At 52.4% G+C, this 11,858-nt stretch overlaps 1 protein-coding gene across 1 annotated transcript; it reads right to left on the bottom strand.

The window, feature by feature from the left end:
• Positions 1-1,563: 1,563 nt before the first annotated feature.
• LOC144249972 (NUT family member 2G-like) lies at positions 1,564-11,607 on the bottom strand. Its single transcript, XM_077792208.1, has 7 exons — positions 11,055-11,607; positions 6,596-7,280; positions 5,414-5,542; positions 4,258-4,397; positions 3,469-3,785; positions 3,111-3,203; positions 1,564-2,259 (listed from the first exon to the last, which is right to left on the bottom strand). Exons 1-7 carry the CDS (start codon positions 11,605-11,607, stop codon positions 1,564-1,566), a joined length of 2,613 nt encoding a protein of 870 aa, XP_077648334.1.
• Positions 11,608-11,858: the final 251 nt, after the last annotated feature.

The raw sequence follows: 11,858 nt of genomic DNA on the forward strand, positions 1-11,858 counted from the left end.
TTCCTTGCTGCCATGAGGTGAAAAGGACTCCTCCACCATGTGCGCCTGCCGTGGCACACTGTTCTCCCACAGGCCTCCTACAAGAATGTGTCCAAATTAGCATGTAACTGAGGTACAAACCTGTGAAACCAGGACATAAAATAAATTTCCTCTTTATAACTTGGTTTTCCCAGGTATTTTGTCTTAGATACAAAAAGCTGACTCATACATCAGATGTCTCTTCCAATGTCCACCTTTGACATATCCCTAGGCCTAATAACTCTACTGCCACACACAAGAAGGCCCAAAGCTGTCAAGAGGCACTTGATAAAAAATTGTGCTCCTGCCTGTGATGCTCATGGCTGCCACAAATGTCTCACGGTACTGGAGCCTTTTGTTTCCATACAGGTCCTCCCCTGATGGTTCCACCCTGTAGTGGAGCGGCTCTAGATGACTCCACCCCTTTGGGGGTCTTCAGTGGTCCCCAGTGTGATGCCCAAGGATCCCCTCCCCTGCCTGTGCCTATGGAGAAGGACTGTGGGTATCTGGAAGGACACTGTGCAGGCCTGAGTTCACCTTTTTAGTTCAAATAAGATTCCTTCCCCATCTCCTGATGCAAACAGTCCCTCTACCACTTCCCCTTCTGCACAGCATGAGTCCTAATGAAGGCTCTTAGGGATGGGTAGAGTTTATGTTCATGACTCTCATCTCAACTGGAGCAGGTCAAGTTGGTTGCACTGAAAACTGGCAAACTGGGCAGGTCAACCTGAGGGTGGTGAGCACAGAGAGTGACCCAGAGCAGTGGGGAGCTACAGGAGCTGCTAGGTCTGGCCGTCAGATGATCCCCAGGGAAGTGCTGGAAGTGGCTGGCTACTGCTCCCAGGGAAGCAACAGGAGAGCCGCTACCACTAGGAGCTGAGGGTCCCTGACATTCAACATCAGGGCTGTTCACACTACAATCTGAGGGCCACCAGTCTGTCAGTCCTCAGACCTCAGAGCTGCCAACACCCAGGGAGATGCGCTTTGGCTCTTCGTGATTCCTCTTCATGCTTGGCCCTCAGATGATTGGTAAGAGAGACGTTTAAGGGACACAGATCATGAAGGGATGCACAGAGACAAGATCCCCTAAACCAAGTGACCCCTTTTCAATGGGGTGATGAGTGAGGTTCTGGGAGCTTGTTGGCTCTTTTCTCCCAGGATCAGTGGAAGGACCAGCCTCAATCCAGAGGCAAGACCCAGTGGAGGGACACTTGTGCACCCTGGTGCCTGGCATCTCCAGTTACCTCCTCCTCTCAGTTCTCACTGCATGGTGCTACACAGACTCCATGGCAGAAGCAGCAGCCTGAGAAGATTTTTCCTACAAATCTGCCTTTATTCCCAGTGACACAAGGCCAACAAGGTTGAACATCCCGCCCCCTCCTCTCAGTAGCCTCCCTCTGCCCTCCCCTTCCCAATCCCCTTCCCTTCCCTGTCCCGAGGACTGGCAGGAACCATCCTGAGTGAGGAGGAACCCTTGGTGTGCAGAATGAAGCAAGGGTGAGACCTGTCCTGAGGGGCAGCCACCCCAGAGGCCACCCACCAGCCCTACTGTCCGTAGAGCTTCCTTTTCTTCTTCAAGTTGCCTGGTGCCTTGCACTTCCTCTTCTGAGGCTGTGAGGTTCGAACCTGCTCCAGATGCAGGTCTTTCCCTCCAGTGACCTCCAGGGGAGGCCTGGGGCGAGGCATCTTTTCCACGTTGCGGGAGCGTCCAGTGAGAGCGCTCTTCTTGGACATGGCAGCTGGAGGAGGGTGGGGGATGAGGCTGCCTGTCTGGGCAGGTGGGGCCTGGGGTGCTTGGTCTCCTGAGCAGAGGGGTTCCATGCGAGGACCCTGGCTCTGGCCCAGAGCCCAGGGCAGCAGACGGTGCTGGGAGACCAGGAGGAAGTCCAGGCATTGGAGGTCATCGTCCACACTGCAGCCATTGGCTGTCCCATGTGGCCCCCCTGAAGCAGTGGCTCCTCTGTGTCCACCAGCACCTTTTCCCCCAAGGTTTAGGGAGGAGGATCTGTGGTTCTGGGGTGGATGGTTGGACCCGATGGCCCCCCGTGAGGGAGACACTTGACAGCTCGGGAGGATAGCAGTGTCCTTTGGACCCAGCAGTTCTGGCTCTGTGGTCCTGCGCCTCTTCACATCTTGGGAAGCCACCTCTGGGGGCCAGTTCTCCGTGCAGAACCCTTGGTCAGTGCAGTGTTTACGTTTCTCTGCACCTTGGCTGGCAGCTGCCTCGGAAGCTCTTGAGTCCTGTTGGGACATAACATGACCTTGGGGCACCTGCAGAGGTGCCTCTCCACCAGTTCAGGAGGGGATGGGCTCTGGCTAACTCTTCTTTATGCATGATGAGGGCCAGAGGGACCAGGGACAATCATATTTCCACGGGAGGTGGCAAGTGGAGCTGACACTCGTCTTGGTCTCAGAGGGACAAACTGAGGCTCTACTGGCCACCCTGCTGGGCTTCCTTTCAGGTTGATACTCCGAACCTGTCATGACTCTTCTTCTCCTTCCTTTTCCCCCACCTACATCCTCTGTCCTGGAGCATTCACACTCATGAAGCCATGTGTCACAGGCAGGATAGGGACAGACAAGTTCCTGTGTGCCATGTGAGTTGGGTCCTGTACATTTCTCATCTACCTGCTATTCCTTGGTCTCCTGTTCACCTCTGGCCACTTCCTTTCCTGTCTACTTGTCTCCTGATCTTCCAGGGAATCCTGTGTGCTTTATCCACTTGGTGTCCATCTCCAAGTCCCTACTTGGTGTCTCTACTTCCATATTCTACCTAGTGCCCCTTTTTCCTTGTCTACCGTTTGTTTCTCCCCAACCCCTGGTGTTCTGTGACCCTGCACTTGTTTATCAGATGTTCCTGCCTTTCCCTTTTTTTAAAGAATATTTTTTTAGTTGTCATTGTACCTTTATTTTATTTATATGTGGTGCTGAGAATCGAACCCAGTGCCTCACACATGCTAGAAACGCGCTCTGCCCCTGAGCTACAACCCCAGCCCTCCCTGCCCATCTTTTATAACTGGTGTACCTCCTGCCCCTGGTCTACTGGGAGACCCTCCTTCCCTCCTCTACCTGGTTAGGGATAAGCCCTCTACCTGCTCCAACTGTTTTGTTAGGTCCACGATATTTAAACATGGTTCGGAGGAAAGCAATTCTTCCAAGAAGTGGGGGTTAATCATGGTTTCCATCTAGGAGGAGAAAGAAGAGATTGTGAGTGACCTTGGGGAGAAAATGGCCCCAAGTCGGGAAGACTTCTAGGGAACAGGAGGCAAAGATGACCCCATCTTGGTCCATACCACAGGGTTAATAAATCCCATCCACTAGCTACACACATGTATACAAGCGTGTGCGTGCACACACACACATAAACACAATACTGAGAATCTAAGCTATGAAGCTCAATTCTACGGGTCCTAAAACCTTGTAGAGAGCAAGATTGTAGGCCCAGCCCACCTTGTTGACAAAGCCCTCATCAATGTAGCTCAGGAGACTTGGATCTGGATATAAATCATCCTCCACTGGCTGTTGCTCCAGTCCTTCGTCTCCCAAGTTTGCAGCAATCTCTTCTATAGACAAGTGGAAAGGCTCCCACGTGGCAAAGTTGGTAGGCCCGACTAGCTCATCCAGAATGTCCATGAGCTCTTGGAGGGCTTCAGGTGGGATCTCCTCTGGCGCCTTGGTCTCACACATCTTAGTCTCTGGTGCCTTGCGTTTGGCTGGTACTGAGTGGGCACACTGTGCCATAGGGGTGGTCTTTCTGGAGTTGCACACTAGGACAAGGAATACCAGAACAGTGCATGGATGGGGGATCCACCTTTATGCCTAACACCTGGTAGTAGGCAGGCTTCAGGGGACTTAACCTGGTCTACCATGCACTAGGACCACCATAGGAGGACCCAAGGGAGATGACAGTGCACCAGGTGCAACATCTAAGAGAGTCACGTGGGAGGAAATTTGGAGCCACTGATATACCATGCACTCTGCCCAGCCAGACTCAAGTCATGGGCACATGGTATGTTGGTTCTTTGGAAAGGCAGGGAAAAAGAGGAGCTATGTACTTGGCACAGTCAATACGCAGTTCAACAAAATGGGGAGCATGGATCTCAGGTACTAGACGCTGTTCTTGCAATACTGAATGCCCCATGCTGAAGGTAAAGTTCTTATTTGGGACAACAACTTGCCTTGGCCCTTGGCATACTTTGGACACTATCATGGGTTTCTGTGGAAAAGCAGGGGCCTTACCTGGTTGTTGCACAGCCTTAGGGGCTGTGGGCCTTGGGAAATCCCTCCTTAGAGATACAGAAGGAGGTTGGCACTGGAAGACCCCTGACAGCTGCATCCTTGGATCCTCCATCTCCTCTGCAGCTTCAAACTCCATGTACCTAGGTGGGGTTTGGGTAAGGGAGGCACAGGCTGAGCTGAGAAGTGGGTCAGCCATACCAGGTAGATATGAGACAAGCTGAGAGACCTATATACCAGGCAGGTACTAGCCCCATACCAGGGGGAGCTGAGGGCAGGGATGTGGAACTATGTTCTGGAGTGGGCTGGACCAGTCCCAGGAGGGAGCTGCTACACAGGAAGAACCACAGTTCTGGGGAAACACTAAATCAGCCAGCACCTGAAGGGAATCAGATCTGAGGGACCCAGGTAGGGCCCCTTGCTGACCCTTGTTTCAGATCTCTCCTGTTTCTGCCTGGAACCACAGAGATCAGGTAAGTGCCAGAAGCTGGTAGGGATGTGATTTATATCAGGGAACACCAGGTGTCCTGATCTAATTCAGGGACACTGAAGCTGGGACCATGAGCCCTGGAAGGATCACTTGGGAGACAAAGGGACAGGAGAGGTCATGTGAAAATGGAAGCTAAATGAGAACATTGTGGTTTCCAATGAGGGTGGGTACTTTTTCTTCTCTTCACTTGTTAGAATGGCAGGGATTATATAGAGAAAAGGTGATAAAGACTGGAGATGTGTCCTTGGGGTATCTGAGATGCTGTATGCCCCTGACCATGCACTCTCCACTGCCACCTTCTTCTGGAACATCAGGTTGAAGTAGTGGCCATTTTCATGACCTCATGTAGTCCCTACTCTGTAAATACAGAGGTGCCAGTTCCCAGACAGGTGGCCTATGTAAGGCTAGTGGGACTTTTCCCCTCTGCAGAGCCAACAAAGCTCCTCCCCATCTTGACCCTGAATCTCAAGGCAGAGTTGGGATCAGGAACATTAAGGCTGCAGTTTCTGGGATTGTTGCAGAGAGAATGCCCAGGCCTAGAGGGAGCCACTATCTGGAGAGCCAGATGCCTTGGAACCAACACATAGGTAGGTGACAGGCCCTACCAGACCCTGCTGTGCAAACCATGATCCTCCAGCACTCAGGTCCGGGCCCTGAAACCTGACTCACTTTTCTGCAGTCTCATAGAAGGCCATCCGGTCAAAGTTGCTAGTGCACTGCCATTCCTGCACACCCTTCCACAGGGCCTCCTCCATGGTCATGGTGGGCTCCAGTTCAGAGAGAGACCGAAGCACTGGGCTGGAATTCATTGGGATCGTCAGGGTCCACAAGGTCACCCTCCGCTCTCATCTTCCCAACGTTCCCTCCTACCTGTGTTACATCTGCCCCATCATGTTCATCTCAAAGCATTAGCATTTAGACTCCAGGACACTGTTCCTTATGCCAAACATTAACACCAAGGTCTGCACTGGCCTTGGGATTTTATTGGGTTCTTCAGTGGTGTGGTGTACTAGGTGCTGAATGACTTTTTATCCTCCAAATCCACCTGTTGAAGTCCTAACCCCCAATGTGGTGGTATCTGGAGACAGGCTTTAGTGTTTAGGAGGGTTTGATGAGATCCAGAGAGAGTGGCTTCATGAGGGCATCAGTGGTCTTCCTGGAGAAGACAGAGCCCTCATGGGACTCTGGGTCAGGCACTTTTTATCTGGGACTCCAGACTGCAGAACTCTGAGAAATGACTGTCTAGGGTTTCATCTGCCCAGTCTATGGTGTTCAGTATGGCAGCCCAAGCTAACCAAGACCATGCAGAGAACAGCCTGGGAGCAGGGTTACATACTGGGGCAAAGATGAACATCCCCATCCAGAATCCAAAGTGAGCTCCCCCATGAGTGCCACATCATATAGGATCTTTATTGGGGTTTCAGGACCATGTGTGTGAGTGTCTGCAGTGTTCACCCTTGGGGCCAGTACCCCTAAACCCACTTCTGCTGGTGATGTCCTTTGTGCTGGGAACAATCAGGTCTATGGAGGAAGGTGAAATGACCAGGGAAGGAACCATCTTATGGAGTGAGACAAATCCTGGCTTATGTTTCCCCAAGACACTCCTCTGACTTTGGGATCTCCGTGTGATGGAAACAAAGTTTGCTGAACTCACAGGGCTGTGATGGGCACCTGAGATAAGGCACATTTTCTCCCCTGGTGTGAGGTGAATATGGCTGGGAATATAGCTTGTCCCCTACCCTCAAGACCTCCCTTCCAGTTCTCTACATCCCAGCCTCCTTTGTCCATTCCATGCTTTTCCCAATCTTAGAGTCCCAGAGGGTGTTCTGGGTCCATGGGGAGAACACTCACACAAGGAAGCAAGAAAGCGCTTCCACATCTGGAGTCTGAGGAAGGTGCCTGCGGACCAGGGTCTTGAAGCGCTGCCAGCGCCTGAAATCTTCATAGTTGCTCTGAGGTCCACCAGAGTCATCTGGTGGCACTGTAGCCTGGAAGGTGGGCAGTGCGCCCTCCCCAGACTCTGTACCTGGCCATTGGCAGGCATTCATTGGGAAGACGATGGGGGCCAGGTCGGTAAATGGTGGTGGTGCTGGGGGACTAAGGCCCAGTTGACAGTCATCCCCATGGTTCTGGATCCCCCCACTGGCTGAGGCAGGCACAGTGGTCCTCAGGGCAGAAGGTGCGGTGAGGAATGGAGCAGGATGCTCCACACCCCCACAGAAGGCCCCTGGGGCCCTCCAGTTGAGGGGTGCCTGAGTTTGGGCAATGATCTGAATATGAGGGGGCCCTGCTGGCCTCAGTTGTGGCCCACGTTGTCCAAGGGTGGACAGCCCTGGCACATATGGTTGTCCAGGGTAAGTGGACAGCACCAGAGGGTTACCCTGGGAGATGGGTGCAGTCACCCATGGTGCCAGGGGCGGCTCCCAGAACGGCTGGTGTGTTGGCACAGGGGCAGCTGGAAGAAAGGGCAGGCCCCTGAACGCAGACATGTGGGCACCAGGATTGAAGTTCATGCCTGGTCTCTGGGATGCAGATGCTGTGGAGGCAAAGAAAGGGGAAAATGGAGGAGGGGGAAATGGCAGCAGGATTGAGGCCCCCAGTTTCTTACTCAGTGGGAATCTGAGGACAAATGCTCACAGCTCAGGGCCCTGTGGGCAGGGAAACTGTGCAGTTTGCAAATGTGCCTGAGTGAATTTCATGCTGAGTTCCCTTTGTCATAGTTCTACCCTGAGAAAACTGTTTCCCCGGACACCAGGACTCCCTGAAGGCTGTCAGTGGACTCTGATCCCTCAGCTTTCCCTGCCTCTGAGAGGACCCTTGTGCATCCTTGGCAGACAATCCATTGGCCTCCTAGGTGACTCCCTAGAAATGGATCAATTTGCCTCTGCTCAGTGGCACCATGCCCCTCCCATGCTCGCAAACAGGAAAGGGATCTTCTCGAGGGCAGATGCAGGTACTCCAGGGTCGTTTGTGAAGGTGACGGGTTCTAAAGTTATTGCCCCACCACCTCCTCAGCCTTCCTTTTGCTAATCCTCCTTGTGTACCCTCCACTTCTTTCCTAGGCTTCCACAAACAAACAAAAAACACCTGATTTAGATCTCTGCCTAGCTAGAGGCTGAGGAATCCTGAAGTTCACCCAGGAGCACATCCTGCCCAGCATATGGGTGCCTCTCCCAGCACTTCCCACAGCAAACACTATGGAGAGACAGATTCTGGCCAGCCATGTCCCCAGTGTTCACTGGATCCTGACATGACACAGGGAAGAGGTCTATGTGATAGACACTGATTTCGCTGAAACCCTCTCCTGCCCTGACCAGCAATGGCTGCTGAGGATCATGGAAGGTGATGGGATGGTGAGGATTGGGGCATTTCAGAGATTTTCACAGCCACTGGTCATGTTGGTACTGGGCCTGGGAATTGGGGCCATTCTGAGGTCCTTTTCCTTTGAGCTCCCAATCACAGATTGATGGTGTCACAGAGAACCAGGTCTGCGCCAGCTGCCACACCAACCAGGTGTGGCCAGGTTGTCTGCAGCACATCCCTGTTCACTAGTGTACCAAGGAGTGCGAGGTCCACCGCTCTTCCACACTTGCACATGTTGATCAGGACCCCTGCCTAACTTCAGTGACAATATGAGTAGGGCCCCTTCCTAACTGGGTGCTATTCTCCTTCCTCTCTTGAAAAGAACCCAGTCATCTTCAAACCTGATCCTCGAAAAAAGAAGGACACCCCACATGTGTTCATGGAGTACCCAACAAGGAAGATGAGAGAAGTCTTCCTGCCAACATGAAATGAAAGGCTTGGGCTACCCCACAGGGAGGGGCCAACACCAAGAAGCTCTGAAAGAACTCCTCTTTCCATCAAAGTGATAACTTTTCAGAAGACCTCACAGGAGCCCAGATCTATGTTGGTTGAGGTTTCCTGGGTTCCCTGACCTTTAGGAATCAAGAACACCAACTGTTTGAACGGGAGGAGAAGTTTTCCTGGGCAGGAGGTTGGTGAGGTGCTCTGGGCTGTGGCAGTTGGAGTGCCCTGCAGCCTCACCCACAAACAGTATATCACACTGCGTCTGTGGTCATTGAGAACCCCACTGGGCAGTTTTCTAACTAAGAACACCTCTCAACACTGCCCAGTTATGATCTGAGACGCTCGGTCAATCCCCTCAGAATGACATCCCAGGTAGCTTCCCTGTGTCTGAAGAATGAACACAGGGCTCAGCATCTGGATTCCTGGGAGCCCTAACTGACCACTACTGTGACACCATCTGTGACTGCCTAAAACACCATGCAGTGACCTGTGTCCATTCTATAAGGAATCAAGCCCTTGGCCTCTCTCCTTTCTGTTGACCCAGTATAATTCCCCTGAGTAGCCTGGACCTGGGTCTTAGGAGCCCTCCTCCCCATGAGCAGTATCAGTCTTCCTGGGGCTTCCTGGGCCATGTCAAGTGCATCCTCTAAGGTTCTTTCCTTCCCTTACTTCTGCTCAGTCAGTTGACCACAGCTGAAGTACTCCATTCTAACTCCCAAGGGTTGGGGGGTGACTGGCCCTCAGATAACAAGCCCCTGACCCTCCAGGCTTACCTCCTTCCAAAGGTCAGGACACTGGACACAGTGTCTCACAGTCTCCACAGTGGGAAAAGTCAGTAGAGGACCCAGAGAGTGACCTGTCTGTAACAGATGCTCAGGGTCCAACTGAGCCAAGCTGGGCAAAGTTTAAATGTAAACTCCAGTGGAATGTTGGACCCAGACATTCTGCAGGGGGAGGGGCCAAGGGCAGCTGGCCTGGTGGGGGCTGGGCAGACATTCCATGAAGAGCTCTGGCAGGTATAGAAGAACCTCGAGTTTCCTTCAGGCAATTCAGTGGTGACACAAGTGATGTGTGCCTCTGGGTCATTTTGAAGTAGTTTCTCAAATGCGCAGCAGAGTGGTGAGAGCCATGGCTCTCATGAGTCACACAGTCAGGGGTCTGAAGGGCCCCTACTCTAAACTGGAGGGTGTGGATTGCATTTTATGGATAAAGTGTTATTTTTTTAAAATCCCATTCCCTGTTTGCAAAACATACTCTTGGGTGTTCCTGAAATATTCAACACCTTATTATAAGTCTTTTCAATGAATGGGCGAAGGGGCAAACTAAGAACAAGCTTCTGTCACTCTTCCTTCACTTTTTATGTAGTTATTCCCCACACTGATGTCATTGATGATATAGCTGGTGGGGCTTTATTTTTTAAACTAGTGATATAAAATATGCAGTGTAGAAAAACTGTCTTTTTATTCCACAGTTTGTTTTTAGTAGTTTCTTATACTGAATGATGGAGTTCAGATGCTCAAAGCAAGCTTTATTTGCTAGACCCAGGTCGAATTCTGGGGCCATACTCTTGGTCAGTGCTTTGCCACGAGCTTCAGCGTTACCCCATCAGTCTTGCACTGCTTCAAACTGCTCATATAATACCACTACTCAAATGCAATTTGTGCAAAGTGGCCATGGGAAGGAGCATTGAAATGTCCTTTTGTCCTACCATCTGACCTTTACTCTTGTAAAGTCCTGAACTCATATTGATTGCTGAAGGGGAAATAATTAAAAACACTGTGAACATAGATGTCCTTGTCATCAGGAACATTGGCGGAATGCTAAAGGCCCTGTCTGCCTCCTGTAATGCCTTTCCGTCCTAGGACCTTGGCGGTGTCACATGTGACATATCTTCCACATTATCCTTTGGAAAGAAACGGTTCTAATTATCTAAATTTCCAGAAAGAGAATCAAAGGATTGTTTTTGTTTGTTTGTTTTGGGGCAATGCATTTCAGGGTCAATGGGATCCACGGTACACATATGAAAAGTCAGGCTAAAAATATGCCATGGAGTAGAAAAGGAAGAGGATGCATTTGGTGTGTGCGCAAATTGGTCGACACTGCCAAGTCTTCAAGAAACATATGAGAAAAACTGTCAAAGAGAACATTTGGGCATCTGTATATAGTGGAGGGCTGTCCTTATGCAATAATGGCTCAGTAGGCAAAATCAAGGAATGGGGTTTTCAGAGTGTTACCCAGACCTATAATTCTTGGAACCTACAGCTGGACTAGGAGGAAAGCACACACTGATGTTTGCGCGGAAGGGGGTATAAACACTGGGCCCAAATGGGGATCCAGTGCTTCAGGGTAGAGAGCTCCCAAGGGCTGCACAGGGCGGTCTCTAATTCCTAACAGTGAAAATCACTTTGTCATTAAAGACGCCCTGGCTGAAAGAAGGGCCAGCCCAGAGGCTCTGGAGGAAGAGCCGCTTTGCTGGAGACACCTCGCAGCCTTCCTGACCCACTTGGTGCTCCTGCAGGGGGTCTCTCCTGCACCCCTGCGCATGCGCACGTGCTTGGCTGGAAGCGCATGCTCACAGGTCGCCATCCAACGGCTCCAGCTTCCGTTGGGGCTGCAGCGGGGCAAGGCGCAGGCGCGAAGGCGGTTGGCCGGTTCCCAACGGCCGGCGGGGCGCCCATGGCGGCGTCCAGACTCAGTCCCATAGGCCCGAGGTACTGGACCCGCGAGCCTCTCCCGTCCCCAGTGTGTCCCTTCCTGGTCCTCTGGCCCCTGTGCCTCGCCGGGGGCGCCGTCCTGGCCTCCCCTGGGACGTGGCCGCCCGCACCAGGCCCGGAAGTGAGGGGCCCTTGGCCAGTGCGGCCCCCACATTGGGGCGTCGTCCCTCCGTGTCCCTTGCATCCTGTGTGGCGCCGGGCTCCGGGGCACCTGTGCGGTGCTTGAGAAGCGTGGTCCCGGTCAGCAGGTCCGCGGCTCCTGTCGGTGTCAGACGAAGTGGTGACGGTCATCTCCTTGTCGCCGTGAAAGCTGTGAATGTTGGGGACACCCTCAGCTGGCATCCGGGTTGTTAGGCTGAAGGACGCGCATTTCCCGTGAAGTTAGCGACTTTGCAGAAGGGAACACACTGAGCTGAGTGTGCTGGGTCCACTGTGGTCACACCGTGATTGACGGCCCTCGTAGGTGGGCTGTCGGTGGACAGAGCACCTGAATGATGACCGGAGAACGGTGTGACCCCACGTCGTGTGCAATAAAGAGACTCGTGTTGTATTATTAGTGTGTGGTGCTCGTGTATTGCGCAGTGACACTGATG

This window comes from Urocitellus parryii, chromosome 13, assembly GCF_045843805.1.
Source record: "Urocitellus parryii isolate mUroPar1 chromosome 13, mUroPar1.hap1, whole genome shotgun sequence".
Taxonomy (NCBI): Eukaryota; Metazoa; Chordata; class Mammalia; order Rodentia; family Sciuridae; genus Urocitellus; species Urocitellus parryii.